Source organism: Acomys russatus, chromosome 19 (assembly GCF_903995435.1).
Source record: "Acomys russatus chromosome 19, mAcoRus1.1, whole genome shotgun sequence".
NCBI lineage: Eukaryota > Metazoa > Chordata > Mammalia > Rodentia > Muridae > Acomys > Acomys russatus.
In genome coordinates, this window is record NC_067155.1 from 490,347 (window position 1) to 514,568 (window position 24,222).

At 50.2% G+C, this 24,222-nt stretch overlaps 1 protein-coding gene across 1 annotated transcript; it reads right to left on the reverse strand.

The window, feature by feature from the left end:
• Positions 1–1,000: 1,000 nt before the first annotated feature.
• C19H19orf12 (chromosome 19 C19orf12 homolog) lies at positions 1,001–5,869 on the reverse strand. The gene is made up of 2 exons (XM_051161893.1): positions 5,687–5,869; positions 1,001–1,285 (listed from the first exon to the last, which is right to left on the reverse strand). Exons 1-2 carry the CDS (start codon positions 5,844–5,846, stop codon positions 1,020–1,022), a joined length of 426 nt encoding a protein of 141 aa, XP_051017850.1. The 5' UTR covers positions 5,847–5,869; the 3' UTR covers positions 1,001–1,019.
• Positions 5,870–24,222: the final 18,353 nt, after the last annotated feature.

The following is a 24,222-nucleotide window of genomic DNA, read 5'->3' on the forward strand; positions in this document are numbered from 1 at the left end:
AGGTAGCAAGATCACTTGACCCAGGAGTTCAAAGCCAGCCCAGGTGACATAGGAAGAAGAAGAAAAAGAAGAAGAAGAAGGAGGAGGAGGAGGAGGAGGAAGAGGAAGAGGAGGAGGAGGAGGAGGAAGAGGAGGAAAAGAGGAGGAGGAGGAGGAGGAAGAGGAAGAGGAGGAGGAGGAGGAGGAAGAGGAGAAGAAGAAGAAGAAGAAAAAGGAGAAGAAGGAGGAGGAGGAGGAGGAAGAGGGGGGGGAGGAAGAGGAGGAGGAGGAAGAGGAGAAGAAGAAGAAGGAGAAGGAGAAGAAGAAGAAGAAGAAGAAGAAGAAGAAGAAGAAGAAGAAGAAGAAGAAGAAGAAGAAGTGAAATTGATGTAGGTTACAAAAGTATAGAGAGCAAAAAGGGTCCGGAATTGACAATAAAAATAAAAGATAAAGATGTGGCATGATTTTCCATAAGGAGGCAGAAGACCCAAGTTTAACCAAAGTTACTCAAGAGCACTTGCGGGTGTAGCCAGTGGCAGAGTATAATAGAGACTGCCTGGCATGTGTGCCTTCACTCAAAGGAGGAACCACTATCATTGAAAAACCACTAGGAAGTCCCTGGGCAAAGAAGGGTTACACTCAGAGGGTAAGTATGATTCTGACAAGAGCTGGCTCTGAAGCCCCAAACCCCAGAGCCTAGGGAGATCCAACCCTGGGACAGGCATGTGGGGGTACTCTTCACAGGAGGAGGGGAGTGTGGTACAGCCAGACAGCCACATGAGAACTTCTTTTAGAACCCAGGATCAGGAGGAGTCCCGAGCTGTCTGTGAACAACAACAGCAGGGACGCTTGTACCTTCCCATAGCACACACAGCACGGCCAAGGCTTCTGCCACAGGACAGTCCAGCAGGGTGAACTACAAGGCTGGGAATATGCTGGTGTCTCCGAGATACCTGTCAGGCTCCCCCCATTCCCTGGTCGCCTTCTGAGAGCCATAGAATCATCTAAAAATGAGAGCCCCGTTCCCCAGGAGGAGTAGCCTAGTCGTCATAGCGGATCTCAGCCTGCAGCTCCTTGGTGATGTAGGTTGTTAGCATGGCTAAGAGCTTCTGCTGCATGGCCTGGTTGCTCATGACCAGAGCGGTCAGCTGCACAGCGTCTGTCCAGTCCAAGTTGCTGATGATGGCGGTGGCTTCTTTAATGAGTTTCTGCTGTTCAGCAGGGGGCAATTCCATTAAGATTTGAGGAACCGCCTTGAACTGTCCACTCGTCATCCAGGCACCTAACAGGCCTCCGACAGTCCCCCCTGGAAAACAAGGAAGAAGGGCCCAATTAGTCAGCCTCATTCTCCAACAATGGCCTTGGTCTCCAGCCGAGTACACAGCCACTGTCGTGACAAGTGGGAACATCTCAGGAGCAGGTCACAGCAAGCTCAGCGTCTGCCACGCAGTCGGCAGGGCAAAGGTTTATGTGATTTCTAGTCCATTTGGCCCAGGTAACTGACACCCAAGCACGTCTCTCCCCGGTGCTCCCCACTTAAACCCTCCCACCACAGACCTGGGCCAACTAAGAGCCCTACCCCGCATGGTGGCTGACTCCCAGAACAATCTGTCTCCACAAAGGAGCTGCTGAGAGTTAAACGCATCTTCTGGGAAAACCGTTTGCCTGGGAGGCTGGGAAGATGAACTCTCTCCACAGCACGCCTATCTTAGGGTCCCTACTGCTGCGATAAAACACCGTGACAATACAACACTTACAACTCTTACAGCTCTCAGGCCACACTCCAACTGAGGGAAGTCAGGGCAGGAACTAACTTGTGGCAGGAGCTGGTGTAGAGGCCATGGAGGGGTGCTGCCCACTGGCTTGCACCCAGAACAACCAGTTAAGGAATGGCACGGCCCACAGTGAGCCAAGCTCTTCCATAGCAATCATCAACCAAGAAAATGCAGCACAGGCTAGCCCACAGGCCAGTCTAGTGCAGCACAGGCTTGCCCACAGGCCAGTCTAGTGGCGGTGGTGGGGTCATTTTCTCAGTTGAGGTTCCCCCTTCCAAAATAACTCAAGCCTGTGCCAAGTCATAAAGTCACTGGCTGATAGGAAACATGCCCTTGAGCTTTGGAAACTCCCAGAGAACTCACAGGGGCAAGTCAAGTCTTTCCTCTCGGAAGATTCCTTCATTCCATCACTCCAAGCAAACCCAATATAATTTACTATTTCTCTTTCCAAAAGGGACTATACTTTAGTCTCTCTTGCTTTTGTTCTTTTTTTGGAGACAAAGTCTTATTATGTAGCCCAGGATAGCCTAGAACTCGTGATCCTCCTGTCTCAGCGCCTCAGCTGAGAATCACACCCAGCCACCTAGCCCAGCAAGAAAATGTTATTTTTAGATTTCTGCTTTCGGTTTTTCCAGGTGCTTGGTAATGTGGAGGTGGGGGTGGGAGTGTGGCTCAAGAAAGCCAGCTAAGCTCTCTCAGCATTGAGACAGGTCCTTAGATAGAAACATTGCTTTTATTTGTAAAGTTTGTCTTTCCTTTGTTTGTTTTCCAAGACAGGGTTTCTCTGTGTGCCAGACAACAGCGTATCCTCGGAACGTTACATCTGTATCTTTTTTTTTTTTTTGGTTTTTTGAGACAGGGTTTCTCTGTGTAGCCTTGGCCATCCTGGACTCACCGTGTAGACCAGGCTGGCCTCGAACTCACAGCGATCCTCCTGCCTCTGCCTCCGCCACCACGCCCGGCTACACCTGTATCTTTCAGGCCCGCTACGAGTTGTAAATCAGCCATCACATAAGTCACAGATGCAGCCTGGCTAGACTCAGTGAGTCTTTCCTAAAGAACGCAATATACGGCGTGAGAAACAGAAAACTGAGAGTGGAAAAACCTAGCACATACGACCCTGATCACGTTACCAAAGTCAGCATCACTGGAGTTGCCACAGCATGTCACGCACCCGGGACTGATGTGGAAGGCACCTCGCCTCTGAGGCAGGCCCACTCAAGGCTCGGGAGAAGCACACGATACAACTGAGAGTTTTATAAAACACCTGCCAGCCTCCCCCACCTACAGCCTGGTCTACAAAGCAAGTCCAGGATAGCCAAGGCTGCACACACAGAGAAACTCTGTCTTGAAAAACCAAACCAAAGCAAATAAGCAAACACGTGGCAACTCAGAGAAAATCAAGGCCACTTGCAAAGTCTGACCAAACTGCTTTAGCGCTGGCTGCTTGGTCCCCACTGTGAAACACTTTCCCTGAGGGACTCAAACCAGGTGAGGGACACACGGGGATTTTCTGTACAATATTTACAACTTTTACATGTTATCGAATATTCTCCAAAATGAAATGGTTTTTTTCCCCTTCCAGAGCCTGCAGCTGGTACAGCAGTGTGCAGTGGGGGCGGGGAGGGGCCTGGGAGCAGGGCTTCCGGTCCCAAGAGAAAGATGGTCCTTGAGAACCAAGGACCAGGTGGCACTGTGCATGGTCACTGGCCCTCCTCTGAGGACTCCGAGGAGATGCCATCCTCTTCCTCTCTCTCCGCCTTCTTGGGTCTACCCCCCTTATTTTTGCTTCCCTCTGGTCGGCCCGAGGTCTTTGGTGTTGTGTGGCACTTCACTGTGCTCCTTCTGGGGCTGTTTCCACAGCCTGCCCCCAGGCTCGCTTCTCAGTCCTGTCCTCTTCCTGTTTGGAGGCCCAGGGCTCGCCCCGCCCATCTTCCCTCTCTATGGGGCAGAAGGGGTGACTGGTTGGCATAGCCTCTTAGAGCCGCTCCAACACCAGAAATAGCCCTACCTCGGGAGTCCCAATTCGATATACTTAATACTGGGGACACCGTGATGCAATTCTTGCACTCTGGAGGCTGATGCTGAGGATCTTCGAGGTGAGGTACAATCTGGGATACATAGTTTCAGAGCAGCCTGAGGTGCCCGGAGAAATATCGTAGCTTTAAAAAACAAACCGGGCCAGGCATAGTGGCGCACGCCTGGGAGGCAGAGGCGGGCAGATTGCTGTGAGTTCGAGGCCAGCCTGGACTACAAAGCGACTCCAGGGCAGCCAAGGCTACACAGAGAGACCCTGTCTCAAAAAACCAAAAACCAACAACAACAAAAAAAAAAAAACAACCAAAACCAACCAAACAAACAAACAAAAAACAAACAAACAAAAACAGAAAAGGTGGGTGGGACTGGAGAGTAGGCGGGGTAGGGTGGTTTAAGAGCAGGTAACTGGCCAGGCGTGGTGGCACATGCCTTTAATCCCAGCACTTGGGAGGTAGAGGCAGGCGGATTGCTGTGAGTTCAAGGCCAGCCTGGTCTATAGAGCGAGTCCAGGACAGCCAAGGCTACACAGAGAAACCCTGTCTCGAAAAACAAAACAAAACCAAACAAAAAAAAGAGCAGGAAACTGGCTGCTCTTGCCGATGGTCACAACCATCCTTAACTCCAGATCCAAAGAACCTGACGCCCTCTCCTGGCCGGCCGCTCAGGGCACTGCATGGACATACTTCATGGACATATATGCAGGTAAAAAAACATCCACATACATAGCAATATGATAAAATAGTTCTTGTCAGGCTTCTCCAGAGCACTTAGTGGAAGGTGAGAGCACCACTGGGGGAACAAAAAATGGGCTTGTCTTCCCCTTTTTGTGGGAAGAAAGGCACGCAGGACTCCCGAGTTCACAGAATTTGAAAACACAAAAGGCAAAGGGCTGGGCCACTCGTGTACTTCTGTTTCTATGAAATAAAGATTTCATGAGCATAATGCAATGTTCTCACATGCCAGTCCTGCCACTGAAGGGAAAAACAGAGGGGGACGGGCTGTCAGCAAGCTGGGAAACAGAAACAAGCCTCAGCACAAAAGAGTGTCCTACCCAGCCTGCCAGGATATGGGGAACTAGAAACCACCTAGCAAGCGCTTCTGGACTGCTGGGGTCAAGGAAGGACCAGCCCCCTAGCCTAGCCTGTAGTCGGTAAAGAACCACTTGGCTGCACATGGCCAGCGACCAGCCTGGGACAGGGATATGTCAGCTAACCTGGAGAGAATGGTCCATCTCAGGAGAAGGGCCGCCAGGTGGGCTGATGGGAGCAGGAAGGTAAGCAGTGCTCTGTGGCATCTACTTCAGTTACTGCCTCCGGGCTCCTGCCCCAACTTTCCTTTATGACGGACCTTGGACTGTAAGCCCCTCTCCTGGTTGCTTTTGGTCACAGGTGTTTTCTCACAGCAGGAGAAAGCAAACTAAGACACAGGCACAAGGGCATGTGCAAGCGCATTTTCTTCCCTGGCTCCCTTCTCACGATGACTTACAGAGAGGACATCCGGGGGACCCAGACACGCCAGTGCCTTTAGACTCAAGGATGCATGTCTAGGGAAAGAAAAGGCAGTGCCGGTGGGTTCCTGGCACCTGAGGAAAGGTTCCTTTGGGTCTGAGAGACTCAACCATCAAGGCCAAAGAGAGTCCTGCATCACACAGAAGCTGTGGGCACACCACACAGGAGCAACAGGGCCTTATAAACTCCGCACACAGGGCACATGCGCGGCAGGTACTATCTTGCTCACCAGCTCATTCTTCCACGCGGTCCCAAAATTTTCACGCGCATGCTGGAGGCTTGAAATGTCCTACGCAGCCCAGGCTATGACCTTTGTGACCTCTCTAGGCCCTTGCCTCCTGAGGGCAGGGATCGCAGGCCTAAACCTGTGAGGACACCCTCACTCACCGACAGCTAATCCCGGTGGGCCACCGACCAAGCCACCAACGAAGGCCATGGCCCCCACTACCACGGCTCCCCTTCCAGAGTGCTTGACGGCCGCCTTCATCTTCCTCTCCTGGGAAATGGAGCACAGGAGCTTCATGATGTCGTCTACCATGACGGGCATCTCAGAAGACCTACAAAGACGATGCCGAGAGAGAGAGGCAGGTTTGTGTTTGGAAAAAAAAAAAAAAAGTGGGCCTAGAGAGATGGCTCAGCGGTTAAGAGCACTGGCTGCTCTTCCAGAGGTCCTGAGTTCAATTCCCAGCAACTACATGGTGGCTCACAACCACCTATTATGAGATCTGGTACCCTCTTTTGGCCTGCAGGTGTACATGCAGGCAGAACACTATATATGTAATAAATAAATAAATCTTTTATAAATATGTGTATGCAGGTTTTCTGCTGCATGTATACCTGTGCACCACACACGTGTGCAGCACCCTCAGAGGCCAGTGATCCTCTGGAACTGGAGTTAAAGACAATTGTGAGCTACCATGTGAGTGCCAGGAATCGAACCTGTGGAAGGACAGCCAGTGCTCTCAAGCTATGAGAGATCTCTCCAGTGCCTGTTTTAAGGGAGGGAGGTCTTTTCTTTTCTTTCTTTCTTTCTTTTCTTTTTTGGTTTTTCAAGACAAGGTTTCTCTGTCCTGAAAGTCACTCTGTCCTTGAACCTCTTGATCCGCCTGCCTCTGCCTCCCGAGTGCTGGGATTACAGGTGTGGGACACTGTGCCAGACCAAGATAAAGTCTATCTATGTACTCCAGACCAGTCAGTCTAGATTTAGAGTAATTTTGTCTCAGGCTTTTTAGCGCTGGGATAACAGGAGAACACCACCACACCACACACCATGCCCTGTAGGGTGAGCTGGAGTGAGCTTACAGTATTCTAACCCACATGTAACCACGGTCCAGCACTTTAGTACGAGTCCCCACCTTCTGCAAAGAAGGGTTGCTTGGTCCTGTGCGTGCCACACAGGCACTCAGCCCTCCCCGTGTGGTTCCCTGAAGGACAGGCTGGGCATGAGCTAATAAGCAAATGGAAGCAGCCAAGTGCAAGAAAGGCCCCTCCTGCCCTCTGATTACCTTTAGCCGTGTGACAAACGAGGAAGCAGGCTCAGCCTCAGGCGTTGCCAGCCCCCTCGCAAACTAAGCCTGACCTGTCTTATAGCAACATTACTTCAAGTGCCTCATGCAACCTTCAACATATAAAGCCTGGCAGGAGCAGGAAATTCAAAACTACATGGCCTCTTGCATGTGACAAGGTATCTGAGCCAAGCCAGAAAAGAGGGGAAAGGACAAGACTCTGAGGCCACCCTGGCATTTGCCTGCTGGGTAACCGGGAGGCAACAGTCAGATACTTAGCCTTAAGATGGGATAAAATCAGGGCTAAGAGAGTGGGGACTGACTCTGACATGAACTCTGGTGCCCCATATTTCACCACCTCCCCTCGGTGAGGAGGCCTAATGGCACTCCAGAGAAAGAATAAGCTACCAAGATAAGACCTGATAGGCTGTGACCATATAACGGGGGAGGAGGTCCCCCTCAGTCACAGACATAGGGGAGGGGAAAAGGGTGAAAGTGCAAGGGAGGGAGGAACGGGAGGATACAAATGATGGGATAACAATTGAGTTGTAGTCTGAGTAAATTAAGATAATAATAATAATAATAATAATAATAATAATAATAATAATAATAATAATAATAATAAAAATAGCAGTGGGAAAAAAAACAGGGCTGAAAATGCAGTTCTTTATGGTAGACCATATGTCTGTCATGAACAATGCCCAAAAAAAGATATGGAGAGAAAGCACTTACAGGTTGGGCTCTTGTAAAGGGTAACTAGGAGGAATGCAGAGTGGCTGACTGAGGAGAGCCCGTGGCACTGCAGTCCCTGCAGGGACATTACAGCTAGGTATGGGCAGTGCAGGGCTCTGCTCTCAGTATGCAGGAAGCTAACGCAGGAGTCCGTGGCCAGCCTGGGCTAAATAGCTAGACTTTCTACCAAAATAATGATTAGACAGATAGTTAGTTAATTAGGAAAACCAGGAACTAGCAAGATGAAACAGTCACAGAATATAAAATAAATCAAAGATCCCCAGAGGCTTGGTGCTTGGCATGGTGGCTCCTAGACGCAAATTTGGCACTTGGGAAGCAGAAGAAGAAAGGTCAGGCTGAGTCTGAGGCCAGCCTGGGCTACCCAGGGAGATCCAGGCTTGCCTGCACTACACAGTGAGACCCTGCCTCAAAACAAGAGACTTTCAGGGGCTTGCCAAGATACATGAAATGATAAGACATCCCTGAAGGACAACGACCTTAAGAGCATTTTACGAGGACCAGTCTTGCTGGCCGGGAAGTGACAGACAGAGCGGCATAGCCACAGGTGAGGTGTACTGTGCCCCTCAGAGGGACTGGAGGGCGAGGACAGCCCACATGCTGACAGGCCACCTCATAAGGGCTGGCGAGAAAAAGCCCCAGAGTTGATACTTCTGGAAGACTTGGCCCCTCTCCCACCTCCTGCTCCCGTGAGGCCAGCATCAGTCCACTAAGGGAACTTGCTGTGGGAGCCAAGTAACTCCCTCAAGGCTACTGTCCACAGCCTTAGGTTATGCTGCTCTTTGGCTGGCCGGTTTCTCTATGCCCAAGAATTATGCAGAATTAGAATCTCTTAATGTAAAATTTTCCTCGTGGCTCAGGGAGTCCTGAACCCTTACAAGGAACCCATGGAGCTGCCATGTTGTTGTAAAGGCTATTTTTAAGGATATCTGGGTACTCCCAGGAGGAAGAGTGGGTACTTCAACCACTTCAGATGTCCCCCTTTTTTCACACACACACACCCCGAATCCCTTTTGAGACTTCTTTACTTGCGATGTCACCCGGGCTAGCCTGGAACTCAGGGTCCTTCGGAGTCGGCCTCCCAAGCCCTGGCATTACAGGGGCTGCGCCCTAACCTCTGACTTCCTTACGCGTCTTGACAAACTTTTGATGAATGCCTTCATCTCAATCCCGTAAAGTAGCTAACCACTTCCTGGTGCAGCTTTGGTGCACACTAAGCTCTTTGTTTAATCTGTCATTCACACGGGGGTGGGGGGGGGCAGTCAGGTGCAGCCCAGGTCGCAGAGCACAAGGCTTGTGTCATTCTGCTTCTGAGGCCAGCTTCAGCACCAGCTCGCGGGTACCACCCCACAGGTGAAGTCTCTGCAAGAAACTGTTTTCTCCTAATGAGACAATACACGTGAACAGGGCAGAACAGAGATGCATACAGTAGTGCATGCCTCCCCCCCTTGAGGAATACATTCTGAGACTCCAGTAGATGCCCGAAAACATGATCCATCTGCCCATCCTCACAGCACTGGTTTCTTTGCATTGTAACTTCCTGAGCGTATGGAACCATGATTACGTAAAAGGAGGTTACGTGAGCTCACCACACTACTTAGAATAAAATGCCTAACTAGGTAGAACAGCTCGTGTGACTAAAACTCGTGAATTCTTTATTTCTGAAGTCTCTGACTTACCACTTGGCTGTGGGCGGCTGGAACTACCGAAGGTAAAACTGTGGAAAAGGAGAGCGGACAAGTGTAACCCACCCATTTCACCCTCGATTATCTGCTGGGAGGTGCCTCCAAAGCTGCCCCGAGTAACTTCAAGTCAAAACACACACACACACACACGTCATTCCCAATCTCCAACTAGCCCAGGCAAGCCTGAGTTCCATCGAGTCGTGAGGGACAAAGGAGAAGGCTGCAGAGCTAACAGGGACCTCTATGTTCGTTATGGCAATATTAGACAAGGTCAGGATTGCAGTCCCCAGTGTTGGGAGAGAGACTCGATCGAAACAGGAAGAGAGTGTAGAACAGAGACCCCTGGCCAGAAGTCACTGTCCTGCTCCCCACTCTGGAATTTACAGACTCCATGCAGCGCTCTGTCCTCTGTAAAGTTCATCATCCCGTTCTTCCCTCACGTCCCCCGCCCCCCCCCCGCCCCCGCAAAGTTGCTTTTTAATTTCTTGACTGTTGGTATTTAAAAGTAAGATATCCAGGGCGCGCTGGCACACCCCTGTAACCTCAGCAGGAGGGACTGTCAGATCAAGACCAGGCTGGGTTACATAGTAAGACCTGTCTCGAAGTAACGGCAACAATAAAAACCTTACACATATCTTAAATTTTCCTGATTTTTCTTGGAAGATCAGAGGGAGGCCTCGGTGCTTGGTTCACTACATAGTTCGCAGACTGGGCTGGCCAGGGGCTGACACCCCGCACACGTGCACTCAGCAGCGCCGATGCCCTCTGATCCGGCCTCCACGCCCTGTATCTACTTACTTAGCAGAACGCTTCTCAACCACAGCTCCAACTAATCTGGCCTCCTAAGCCCCTGACATCCCTTTCCTGGCCATCTCTACGCTCTTGCTCTAGCTCACGGCCGTGGGAGCCGCCGCACCGCGCAGGCGCACAACCGTGCACCCAGGCTGCGGCTGGCTGCTGCGTGATGCGCGGGTCCCAGCTCCAACCTCGGCGGCGCTGCATCTTAGGCCTGTCGGTGTTGCAGTGTCTGGCCCCGCGGGGTCCCCGATCGGCTTCCCCGCGCGCATCTTTACCGTGCAGGAGGAGTCGGGCCACCGCGGCACTGAGGCCGGTTCCGCTCCTGCTCTGCCCGCTCCGCAGGGGTGCTCGCAGCCCAGCGCCGCCCCCGGCCCCGCCCTCCCACCTTCCGGCTCGGCTGCCCTTCCGGGTCGCGGCTCTCCGGGTCCTCACGGGTCGTGGTCTCCCCCAAGCTGGGCCAAGCCTGGGGAAGGATCCCAAGGGCGTGTTGAGACGTCCCTTCTTCCCTGCCGCGCCCCAACATCTGGTTCACTGGCACCGCGGCCGTGGCTAGGAAGCTGTGACCGTGCGACAATGGGGAACATCTGGAGGGGACTCTGTGTCGCAAGGATCCGCTGCCTCCCGACCCCCGCCTGGCCACCCCGCCCAGTGCCCAACCTCAGGCCCAGGATCCCGGGTCGCCACTGGAAGGTTCTCCCCCAGCACCCTATGCGCTGGGTTTGTGGCCTGCAGGGCCCCTTTCCTCGGGGCTCTGAGCGTGGGAGATGCTGCAGGGGGTTGAGCTGTGAGTGCTGGAGGGTAATGGTTAATTGACACCGTGGCTGCGTGGGGCGCTCTGAGGCTAGGCGAGCTCTCCCTAGGTCCAAGGGAGCCAACTCCACTTGCAGGGCAGAGTGAGCCACTCGGGAGGAGAGCCGAGAGTATCAGGCAAACCCAGAGAGGCCCGTTCCCCACCACTGACCCCAGGGACTCTAGGGCTGGCCTGGAAACTATGCCAAATCTGAAAGAAGCTTCTGGAAGCTCTCCCAATACTGTGAACATTAACCCTGAGTGAAGTCTTGCTGAATAGACACAGTTATCTAGATAAACTAGATTCAGAGGGGCTGGGCTAGTCAACGCCACCCGATTAGGGAATGTGGCGAGCGGAGTCCACTCTAGGTCCATGTGACTCTTAGTGTGCTCTTCCTGGGGCCAGGAATGGGGGGGTGGGGGTGCTGCGGGCCTACAGATGACTGTCCACGCAATGTTATATTATTTGTGCTTTTCCCTGCCTTCCTGTGAGAAAGCTTCGGAATCCTTTTAATGCCAAGATTCTCCTGGCTGGAGTGGAAAATTCTGTCCGTTTTCGAATGAGAGCTTTTGCCTGGGATTTGGGTGACTTTCAAGAACCAAAGTTAACGGAGGCTAAGAATAGATCAGCTGGCTCTTTCACAGTCTGCCCACGCTAAGTGAGGCGCTTCAGTGTCCTCCCGCGGGCAGCACCCTCTGGTGGCACTTTAGAGAACTGGACTCTCCCGCTGTCTCCGTTGGCTAATAATAGCTAGCAGCAGAAACAGGTTAGAGATGCTGGAAGCAAGAAAGAAAAGTTCAGGAGCTGGAGAGGTGGCTCAGAGGTTAAGAGCACTGTCTGCTCTTCCGGAGGTCCTGAGTTCAATTCCCAGCCACCACATATGGTTCACAACCATCTATACCCTCCTCTGGCATGCAAGTGTACATGGACATAAAAAAAAAAAAAAAAAAACTTCATATAAATAAATAAAAATTAAAAAAAAAAAAGAAAGAAAAGTTCAGTGGAGAATAGAGACTTGGCTATAAGACAGTCACACAAATGCTGAATGAAGTCATAAAGGGATCATGCCGAGGACTAGAAATGTCATAAAAAACAGTCCACTAGGGGCAAAGGTCATCGGTGAAGGAAGCACACAGTAGGGCTAGGTAGTATACATCCATAGTCCCATCCCTTGGAGGTCCGAGGCAGAAGGAGCAATAGTTTGAGACTAGCTGCCAGGTGTGGTGGTGCACACTTTTTAAAAAAATATTTTATTTAATTTTAATTTATCTGTGTTGGTGTGAGGGTGTCAGACCTTGGAGTTACAGACAGTTGTGAGCTGCCATGTGGGTGCTGGGAATTGAACCCGGGTCCTTTGGAAGAGCAGGCAGTGCTCTTAACCACTGAGCCATCTCTCCAGCCCTGGTGGTGCACACTTTTAATCCCAGCACTTGGGGGGGGGGGCGGGGCAGAAGCAAGCGGATCTCTTGAGTTTGGGGCCAGCCTGGGCTGCATATGGAGATCCTGTCTCAACCTTCCCTCCTCACCCCAAATTCACACATTGAAAGTTGTCGGTAGTTGGCCTTGGGGTGGCGACTAATAGCTTCCTGTAAGAGGCTCCTCCATCTGTGAGGTGCTTGGCCTCACTAGACATCGAACCTGCTGGTACCTTAATCTTGGACAGTCCGGTTGTTCCTAAATCTCCTTTCCTTGCTATTTTGTTTACAGCAGCTTGAAGGGACTGAAACACACTCCCCTAGCCTGCAGGAAAGACTCCTTGCTGTCCCTCAGCTTCTGGTAAAGTCACCAGTCTTCAGTGACCTTTGGCTTGCAGTGTTAATCTTCTCTGTTGCTGCGTGGCATTCGTGTGTGTGTGTGTGTGCGTGTGTGTGTGTGTGTTATGTGTGTATCTAGTGGATGCATGTGAGTATGTAGGTTGTGTGCACCTATGTGTGTAGGGTCTATGTATCTGGTGCATGCATGTGAGAATGCAGGTTGGTGTACCTGTATGTTTTTGTGTGTGTGTCATGTGTGTATCTGGTGCACACGTGAGTGTGTAGGTAGGTGCACCTATGCGTGTACAGTCTATGTATCTGCTGCATGCATGTGAGAGTGCAGGTTGGTTTGCGTGTGTGTGTGTGTGTGTGTGTGTGTGTGTGTGTGTGTGTGTTCTGTGCGTCTGGTGCATGTACCTGTGTGTGTATGTGTGTTTGTGTGTGTGTTATGTGTGTGTATCTGGCGCATGCTTGTGAGTGTGTAGGTTGGTGTACCTGTGTGTGTGTGTGTTATATGTGTGTCTGGTGCGTTAGGTGAGTGTGTAGGTTGGTGCACTGACGTGTGTTCCTGGCTCTTTACCTGGGTATCAGAGACTCAAACTTGGGTCCCCATGCTTGCACAGAAAGCACTTAGCCATGAGGCCGTCTCCTCAGTCCCCCATGACACAAGTCATGGTAGCTAAGAGCCTACCTCATTTTTATATGATTACATTCATAAAGACCCTACTTTCAAATAAAGTTACGTACACAGTGACAGATTTTAGGGCCCATGCCTTTGCAGGACAGTAACAGTTCAAGTTGGTAGCCCACACACGCTCATGTTTGAGTACCTTGTCTCCAGTTAGCAGAGCTGTTTTGAGAAGTAATCTTGTTGATGGAGGTGTGTCACTCCGGGTGGGCTCTGCGATTTCAAAAGACTGGTAACGGGGGCTGAAGAGTTGGCTCAGTGGTTAAGAGCACTGCCTGCTCTTCCAAAGGTCCTGGGTTCAATTCCCAGCAACCACATGGCAGCTCACAACAGTCTGTAACTCCAAGATCTGACACCCTCACGCCAATGCACATAAATTAAAACTAAATTTTAAAAAATATTTTAAAAAAGCTAAAAGACTAACATGCCCAGCGTGCTCTCTGCTTCCTCTTTGCGGACCAAAATACGAGCCCTCTGAGGCTGGAAGAGTGGCTCGGTGGTTTCGAGCACTCCCTTCTTTTCCAGAGGCCCTGAGTTTAGTCCTTAGTCCGCACGTTCACGTCACTACCACCTTTAGCTGCAGCTTCAAGGGGATCTGAGGCCTCTGGCCTCCACCGACAACACACACACTTTAAACTTAATAAAAATAAGTCATTAAAAAAAAAAAAGGTGTGAGCTTCCAGCTGCTGCTCCAGTAATCTGCCAGCATGCCTTCACTCTGCCATCATAAACTCCAACCTCTGGGGCAGTATGCCCGATTCAACCCTGCCCTTTATAAGTTGCTTTGGTCATGATGTTTTATCAAAGCAACAGAAACAAACAAACACACACACACAAAAAGCTCCATAAACACCAGGTGCTCACCAACCGCCAGCCAGGAGTATCAGCTCTGAGCACATGCCTGACAGATGCATGTCTGTCTGCTCCGTGGCGGGGCACAAATGCAATCCTCAGGCCAGGCCTAAGTATGTATGTGAGGGCCACCGACACTTTAGTCTGGGGAGATCGCAACTCTGAAAGTGTTGCCTCAAGCCGAGATACTTGGGGAGCGACGGCAATCTCACCTTGGGCTCCATCGCTCTTCTTCTGAGGGTTAATTCATCCGCCGGGTTTCTGTAAACAGTTATCACATCCCTTTTGTCAGCACTTAGCATCAGTCCGCATGTTTGCTGTGGCAGTTCCTGCACTGTCATCACGGCTGGGTTCTTGTCCCTCCCTCCCTGAACAGCCATGGCTCCCTGGACCGTTGTCATCACCGTGGAATCCCCTCCAGGCCCATCAAGTGCTAGCTTACCCAAGGTGGGACACTAAAAATTATCAGCGGAGTAGACGGAGATGTCTTGCAGGCTCTGTGACCCCTTATTCCTTTCTAATTCATATCACTTTTCCCCCAAAGTCACATTTAAAAAGAAACAGCAAAGCTCAGTGGAAACTCAAGTGCAAACACAGCTTCTAGACAAAGCTGGCTCCCAACCCATCCCTCCTGTCCTCAAGTATGAAATGATGACAAGAACCCAGGTCCTCAACAACGTGGACTCATTGTGAAGATTAAAGAAGAAAAGAGACAGAAAGTGCTGTGTCCATTAAGAACAGGACACTGGCCAAACCACTGTGCTGGCAGCAACTGGGGTCTACAAGGCATCCCGAGGATTTAAAGGGAGAATTTACAGATGAACTGGACTGAGCTCCGCTCCGCACCCTAAATCTGCCCGACGAAGGAATACACAGTGCCAGGCAGTAGTGGTGTGCACTGGTTGTCTCGGCATCTGAGGGACCGAGGCAATAGGATCATTACAGCTCGGTGGCCAGCCTGAGCTACATGGCAAGATTCTGTCTCAGACAGAACATGCAGGCATAGCTGCTCTCCAGGGGACCTGGTTCACATGGCAGCGGCCACATGGCAACTCGCTGTAACTCTAGTTCTAGGGGAAACTGGTGCCTTCTTCTGGCCTCTCTGGGTACCAGGCACACCTGTGGCGCACAGACATACATTCAGGCAAAATACCCATTTACATAAAATAAACCTTAAATCTAAAATAAGAACCATATTCTATGAAAGTGAAAAGGACACTATTCAGGACAAACAGCATCAGGACATCACAGGTGCTAGAGAGGATAATGTGGTGCATGGGGGCCAAGTGTATGACATACGTGAGCAAAATGCCATGAAACTTGGCTCCTCCTACAGTATGTACATGCTAGTAAATTTGTTTTTGTTTAGGGAGGTGGTGACAGGGTCTCACTACATAGCCTCGGCTGGCCTAGAAGTCACTACAGAGACCATGGTGGCCTTGAATTTGTGGTAATTCTTCTGCTTCTTCCTCCCAAGTGCTGGGATTAAAATCATGCAGCACTTGGCTGGGCGTGGTGGCACACGCCTTTAATCCCAGCACTTGGGAAGCAGAGGCAGGTGGATTGCTGTGAGTTCGAGGCCAGCCTGGTCTACAAAGCGAGTCTAGGACAGCCAAGGTTACACAGAGAAATCCTGTCTCAAAAAAAAAAAAAAAAAAAAAAAAAAAAAAAAAAAATCATGCAACACCACACCCAGCTAGTAATTTTTAAAAATAATTTATTAAACTTTATTTTATGTGCACTGGTGTCAGATCCCTTGGAACTGGAATTACAGACAGTTTTGAGCGGCCATTGTAGGTGCTGGGTTTTGAACCCATGTCTTTTGGAAGAGCAACTAGTGCTCTTAACCAGTGAGCTATCTCTTCCAGCCCCGTAATTTTTTTTTTTTTTTAAAGAATGGAAAAAGAATTAGTCCCTACTTCAAACCCCACTAATACGTTTTAGCTTTCCAAATATGGTGTAGAGTTGACTCCTGGATGAGCCCCAGGGAATAAGATTACAATGCCATAAAAGAGTGGGGAAAAAAAAAAACCCACCCACCTTGCCTTCTTCTCAGAGGCTGCAGGAGAGTTTCACACTTGGAAGACTTATTTTCAGTCTGAGAACAATGAGTTTCAACGGTTCTGTTGAACATGCAACTCTCAGACAAGTATTTCTATAATTATCCTGCTTCGGTTATGATACAGTCTCTGGAACAATGGGAATTCTATTGTATTACTATGTCTGTTATAATAGATGTTTTATTACAGAAAATTATGGTAGAGTCACTCTTACGAGTCTGAAGTTTTTCTTTCGAATTGCTCGCAGGATAGAAATCCGCCCCCCCCCCCTTTTTTTTTTCTTTCGCTTCAAGCCCATATCGTGGAGTCACTGTGGCACTTACTTGATCGTCATCCTGGCCAGTATGCTTTAAATTTTCTTTCATCTAGTGAATATCGGAGAGACAGCTTAGCAAGTGAGAACACTTTCTGCTCTTATAGAGTAACTGGGCTCAACTTCTAACACACGCATGGCAGCTCACAGTCACCTGCAGCCTCCGTTCCCGGGATCCGATGCCCTTTTCTGACCTCCTTGGGTACCAGGCATGAAGGCGGTGCACAGACATACATGCAGGTGAAACACGCCTATGCATAAAATAAAAAATTAAATTTTTTTTTACTTCACGTAGATCTGTTATATACATCTGCACTGTGTGTGGGGTGCTGATAGGAATATCTGTGTGTGTGCTTCTATATTAAGGCTTATCTTTATTATTTTAAGTTATATGCAGGTCTGTGTGCCTGCAAGTGGGTATGTGCACATGACTACAGGTGCCTGAGGCCAGAAGGTGGTGTCATGTCTCCTAGAATTGGAGTTACAAACAATTGTAAGCAGGCATGTAGGCACTAGGGAATTGAACTCAGGTCCTCTGAAAGAGCAGTCAGGGCTTTTAGCCAGTGAACCATGTGGGCTTAGATTTTTTTTTTCTTTTGCTTTTTTCAAGACAGGGTTTCTCTGTGTAGCCTTGGCCATCCTGGACTCACTTTGTAGACCAGGCTGGCCTCGAACTCACAGTGAACTGCCTGCCTCTGCCTCCTGAGTGCTGGGATTAAAGGCGTGCGCCACCACGCCCAGCTAGATTTTTTTTTTCAAAAACCTACTTTATTTAGGGTTCTTAAATATGTCAACCTTACTTCTAACCCACTGACCAGAGGGAGGGGAGAGAGAATGCTAATAGGAAAAGGGGGTCACGGACCTGTTCAGTTGCAGTTCCTTGGGCCAATTCCATGGTGTGTTGTCAGGACACAAATAGTCCAGTCCAATAGCCAACACCGTCCAGCAGGAACAGCAAGCTCCACTGAGTCAGCGGAAGTGGCCAGCCGGAAGCAGCCAGCCTACCATGAGAAGTTCTCGAAAATGTTTCTCTCTGCAAAATGAAGACCAGCCAAGTCCAGCAAAATGCCCGTGCAGCACTGACCTGACCTGCGGGGTTCGACTAATACTCGGGATGGAGTTCACCTGTTGAAAAGTGCAAGACACAAAGAAGGACAGCAAGTCTGATTGATCAAGCTCTCAAACTTTATTAGTCAGGCAGCAGCTTTTATAAGGCAGAAGGCAGGGGAGCATATTGCTATAGCAACCCAGCTGCAGGCTTTTCTCAAAACACAAGGAATTCCAGGCAGGGTCATAATGTCCTGCCACACAGGGTATCTGTCTGGCTCCCTCTTTGTCTAGTCTAACTGCTAAACCATGACAGAGTCGCTCCATCTCTATCTGTCTTTAGTCTAACTGCTGACCCACAGCAGGGTCAGGTAGTTTCTGGTGAAAGGCAAGCTCTGGGAAAAACAGACTTAAAGGTGCAGACTCTGACAAGATGGCTGAACATTGGCCATCTGGCCTATTGTCCCCAACACAGCAATGCAAGCAGCATTCTCCCACTGTCCACGGGGCTGTACTTCACTTCTTCCAGCAAAGCATCATGTGAAGCAACTGAGTTGTTGTGGCTAATTTACTAGTATGGCCTAATGATGCTTATCATTAGGCCTATAATCATTATTACCGCAGTATTTTCTCTTTTTTTTTTCTTTCTCTTTTTTTGGTTTTTCAAGACAAGGTCTCTCTGTGTAGCCTTGGCTGTCCTGGACTCACTTTGTAGACCAGGCTGGCCTCGAACTCACAGCGATCTGCCTGCCTTTGCCTCCCGAGTGCTGGGATTATAGGTGTGCGCCACCATGCCCGGCTAACGGCAGTATTTTCTAACCTGCTGGCAATCAATCAAGACACAGACACCCGTTGTGTTTTAAAATAGCCTTCGTCAACCTGGGGCAGGGCAGATATTAATCCGTAAACTACTTCCCATAGTGCGGCAGGTATCCCACACCTGTCCCAATCCCATGCCATCTGCTTCTAATAATTTCTATCAAGCTACCTCCCATCCTTAATCCCAAATACTTGCTAATTATCATCATCTGGGTCAAATCTCTATCCATGCCAGCCATGTGCTTCTCCTCCACCTAACCCATGGGACAGCCTTCTTCTTCCCCTCCTCTCCTCTGGTCTCTTCTCCTCTCTAGATTCTCTCTGTCTCCCAAAGCCTGGGAACCTTAGCCACACCCATCCCATTTGCCCTGCCCAGGTGTGATGGCCTTTTATTGGTCAAATGGTTTAGGCTCTTTGGCCAGGTAAAAAGTGGGGCATGGAGACAGCAAGCAGTGATTCGCATGAAAATACATCAGACCAACCTCCAACACTGAGTATTCAAAGAAACCAGAAACTTCCACTTCAGAGCCAGCTCTCTAGCCTCTGTGTGTGTGCTATTTTTTTTTTAATTAATTAATTAATTATTTTTTTTTTTTTTTTTTTTTTTTTTTTGAGACAGGATTTCTCTGTGTAGCCTTGGCTGCCCTGGACTCGCTTTTTTTTTTTTTTTTTTTTTTTTTTTTTTTTTTTTAGATTTTTTCAAGACAGGGTTTCTCTGTGTAGCCTTGGCTCTCCTGGACTCGCTTTGTAGACCAGGCTGGCCTCGAACTCACAGCAATCCGCTTGTCTCTGCCTCCCAAGTGCTGGGATTAAAGGCATGCGCCACCACGCCCGGTTTGCGTGTGCTATTTTTTGAGGCATAAACTCCACAAGTAACCCAAGCTGGCCTTGAACTTACGATTTTTCTGCCTCCACCTCTCAAATTCTGGATTCACACCCAGCACTCTGCGTAAACTCAAAGGAATTGCTAAAGAGATCTCCGCGCTTACAGTAAATGAAAGCAAAGAGTTGTATTTGAGAATGAAAACGTATTTTTTAGAGGCAACAGATAAGTAGAACTGTCAAAGGTACTCTCAAGCTTGGAGAAGAACTGGGGTTGGGGATTTAAGCTGCAATTTGGAAGCAGGGCTTGTTAGCATGCTGCCCCTAGTCTGCCTAGCAACCTATGATGTCATTGCCAGCCTGCCGTTAGGAGTATCCCTACCCAGGACTATAAAAAGGGTGAGCCCACCGTGTGTGTGTGTGTGTGTGTGTGTGTGTGTGTGTGTGTGTGTGTGTGTGTGTGTGTGTAGGGCTCCTCCTTCCTTCTCCTCCCATGCTTTTACAATAAATCCTATACCATGTATGTTGTGTGGATCATATTTCATATTTAAAAGGTTTCCTTGCCTGGACGAATGTGTTTGTCCATCTTTCTGGTCATTGTGACAAAAACATATGAGAAAGACAATGTAAAAGAACAGAAGGGGGGGGTGTTTGTGACCATGGTTTCGGAGGGCACAACTACATCACTCAGCCCCGTGTCCTTGGGTAACACATCACAGTGGGCCGAGTCTGTGTCAGACGCTGATCTTCAGGCCCTGCTTAACAAGGGGCAGAGGGAAAAGCGAGAGGGGCCAGGGCCCTCAGGACCACGTCTTCCATCTGTGTTTGCCATGCACCGCTTCCTAACAATGCCATTGAGGGCCTGGTCCACCGAGTGGGTCAGAGTCCTGAGAATAAATTATTTCTGAGATGGTCATCACAGATACTTTCAGAAGTGTGCCTCATTAATTCTAATGACCCAGGTCATCAGGCCTGCCTGTCCCTCCTCCTTCTCCTCCTCCTCCTTCTTCTTCTTCTTTCTCTCTCTCTCTCTCTCTCTCTCTCTCTCTCTCTCTCTTTCTCCCCACATTCTCACTATACAGCTATATGGCCCTGGCTGGGATCTCACTATGTAGAGCAGGAGGTGCTCAAACTCACAGACATCCTCCTGCTTCTGCCTTCACAGTACTGGGATTAAAGGCGTGTGCTGTGGCATACCCTCTCCCCACACTGGTCTTGTGAGACAGAATCTGACTATGTAGTATAAACTATCTTTGAGCTCACGATCCTCCTGCCTCAGCTTCCCTAGGGCTAAGAATACCAGTGTGAGCCCCCTGGCCCTGCTGTGCAGTATGGTCTGAATAAAAATAAAATTTAAATCCAGTTGTGCTAAGACTGAGGTGCTATTTGCTGCCACACGTGCACTTCTTTTGTCATTAATAATAGGGAAACTAGAGGCTTGAGTTATCCATCCTGGGCACAGGCCGGCACACCATGCCCCACTCAAGCTGACAATTACAATAAACCACCACAGATGGCAATGGTTTCAGGGCTCCTTGGGAAAGGAAAACAACCCTCACGTCCTGGAGTGCACACCCAGCTTTTAAACCATTCATCCTTCCCACAAGAGAATAAGGTCTATGGAAAGTCCTAGAATATCTGCCCACATCAGTAATATGCCCTGAGACGCTGTCTCTCACCTTATGCTATTCACACACTGTCCCCTGCTGAACACACAAATATGGGGGGGGGGGGTGAGGTGTGCGTGTGAACGCTGGTGCTTCTGACCCACGCGCGCATGCGCGTGTGCGCGCGCACACACACACACACACACACACACACACACACACACACACACGTGTGAAAAAGCCTCCAAAGCTCCAGGAGCTGAAGTTATAGGCCATTACCTTATGTGGGTGCTAGTAATCAGGCTCAGGTCACCTGATCTCAGTGCCCCGGGGAAGGCTTTTTAGGCTGCACAGGGAATGTAAGAAAGGGTATCCATTGTCACATTGCTAAGAACAGAATCAAAGCAGAGGGCAGGGCCTCATGCTCGCTTCATCACACCGTACACACACAGACACACACACACACACACACACACACACACACACACACACACACACACACACACACACACACGGAAAAACAACAGAGCATCATGCAGCATCGAAGCCCTGCTGTTTGAAGCTTCCAAAAAGAAGGCACTTCCGGAATTTTCAAGCCGCTCTTCTGAGGCCACATCTGGAGCTGGGTCTCTGAGGCGATACCTAAGTGAACCAACAGCTGTTAAGGTCATCTTGATGTGACTGGCAGGGGCGCTCCCCGTCCTCCCTGTCCCTCCCCACCCCCATCCTGACGCGACCCTACTCCATCCCTCCTCACTGTTAACAACCCCCAGGGCACCTCAAGTCCTGTACTGGAAACCCTCTCACACCAAAGCCCAGAGTCCAACCCCATGTTCCTATCCCTCTGGAACAGGGCGGCTTTCGTGTGGAAGATCACCTTTGGGTCTGGAATTCAGGGGCACCCCAGGTTCCTTTGTGGGGCAGGGGACCTCCTTGTTGGGTGCCAGGCCTAACCCCACTGACTTCTCAGAGGCCTAAGTCTTCTCCTAGGCTCACATTGTTCCGGGGTGGGGATGGGGGGGGGGCACACACTGCTGCTCTGCCGGCGGGGGGGGGAGCGAGGGGGATTGCGGGAGGTGCGGGGGTGGGGTGGGGTAGGGGTCGTGGAGACCGATCTGTTAGGCAGATCCTCAGAATAGCTGCAGAAACCTACTATTTGCACAATGGTAGCAGAGCGACTTGCAACCAGGCGATAGACAATGGGCGGGCAGGAAGGAGGGGTGCTGTGCCCAGGGACGCCCGACACAGGTGCGCCCCACTCTCTCTATCTCGGCCTCTAAAACAAAAGCCGCCTGTGGCATCTGTTGCGGGGGCTACACGCACGGCACCCGCTCCACACAGAGGAGCCAGGGAAACAAAGGGCCCAGCCTGGCTGTCGGGGGTTGGGGGTGGGGGACAATTATACACCCAGGAAATCGTGTCTGTGGATTTGAAACGAATGGGGACCGAGCTCCCAAACAATGCCTGTTGTTTGCACCGAGCTGCTTTCTGCTAAGTTTCAGCTTGTCATTTGCATGCCGTTTCAAAGACATTAATGAATCACGGCCGGGGGTTTTTTGTTTTGTTTACACGAAATAAAAATTTTCCTGTCCTTTATTATTGAGATAACCACCCGGCCTGGATGCACGGATGAGACAGACAGACAGACAGACAGACAGACAGCAGCTTCCTTTCTCCTGGGCTGACGTGCAGAGTCCATTCCTCTGCGTGTCCTGAACTTCAGCCCTCGAGCTCTCCAGAACTTCTTTGCTGAAGGGTCGGGGAGGAGGATGAGTATAGCTGGAAATCAGCGGGGCGCAGGGGCCTCTCTGGGAGTTAAATACACAAAACACACTGCTACGAAGGATTGATATTATAAGTTTCTGAAGGAAAAATAAATAAATAAATAAATAAATAAAAATTAAAAGTTTTTGAAAAGGTCACTTTTTTTCAGAGTTAAATGCCCGAACTTCAAATTGCCCCGCAGTCTCTCTCTCTCTCAAAAAAAAAAAAAAAAAAAAAAAAAAAAATTAAAAGCAGGAGCAGCTGGGGAACAGTACTCAGGCCTTGTAGTTCAGAACCAGAGCAGCCCGCCCCTCTCCCCTCTCAGGTCTGAGGTCCTCTCTCTGCTCAGTGTCTGGCTTGAAGGACCAGGTACGCTGGAGCTTCCTGGGGTGAGTTCCCAAGGGATTGCTTATTAGAGTGCTTGCTGGGACAGACCTTCAGCACACCTTTACCAGCAGAAGCCTGAGCTGGCTGAAGCTCACAGTACAGAGCAGAAGCTGCCGGATGGGAAATGTTCACACCTGGTAGTGGTGGTGGTGGCTCTCCTCCTCCTCCTCTTCCTCCTCCTCCTTCTCCTTCTTCTTTCTCTTCTCCCCCTCCTTTTCCCCTCCTCCACCTACTGGTGGTCCTACTAGGGTTAGAGCTCAGTGGTAGACACTCACTCACCCATCACTCACAAGGCTTTAGGCCAATCCCCAGAACTAAAAAACAAAACAACAACAACCCCAGCTGCTTAGGGAAGCCAGACTTTCTGCCTCCCACTGGGCCTCCAACTAAGCTCTGCTTACTGACCCAGCTTCCATCTCAGTTCCACAGTCACCCAGGAGTCCTGTTTCCCATTGCCACTGTCAGCAAGATGCTTATCTATTACTGGCCCTCAGCAGGGCTTGGTGGCTGACACTGGTGCCTCACATTCTACATGGATTAAATAGTAAGAACAAAGGTTTGCTCTAGCCAAGCAAGCCATGCCCTTCCTCCCTAGAGGTCAAGTACCTCCAAAGTGGGAATTTTTATATAGGCAGGTGCTTTACTCACAGAGTCCCTAACTGGGGCATTCTAGGCAGGTACTCTACCACTGAGCCACACCCCAGCCCCTCACTGGGGGATTCTAGGCAGGGGCTCCACTACTGAGCCACACCCCAGCCCCTCACTGGGGGATTCTAGGCAGGGGCTCTACCACTGAGCCACACCCTAGCCCCTCACTGGAGGATTCTAGGCAGGGGCTCCACTACTGAGCCACACCCCAGCCCCTCACTGGGGGGTTCTAGGCAGGTGCTCTACCACTGAGCCACACCCCAGCCCCTCACTGGAGGATTCTAGGCAGGGGCTCCACTACTGAGCCACACCCCAGCCCCTCACTGGGCGATTCTAGGCAGGGCCTCTACCACTGAGCCATACCCTAGCCCCTCACTGGAGGATTCTAGGCAGGGGCTCCACTACTGAGCCAAACCCCAGCTCTTCCTGGGGGATTCTAGGCAGGTGCTCTACCACTGAGCCACACCCCAGCCCCTCACTGGGGGATTCGAGGCAGGGGCTCTACCACTGAGCCACACTCCAGCCCCTCACTGGGGGATTCCAGGCAGGGGCTCTACTACTGAGCTATATTCTGAACCTTCTTTTTCCTTTTCATTTTGAAGCGAGGGCTACGTTACCCAGACTAGCCTTGAAT

Coding starts and splice junctions, on each gene's coding strand:
- C19H19orf12 (XM_051161893.1), bottom strand. CDS start 5,846: ATGCCCGTCATGGTAGACGACATCATGAAGCTCCTGTGCTCCATTTCC. Junction 1,286..5,686: donor CCCACCGGGATTAGCTGTCG/GTGAGTGAGGGT, acceptor CTTGTTTTCCAG/GGGGGACTGTCGGAGGCCTG.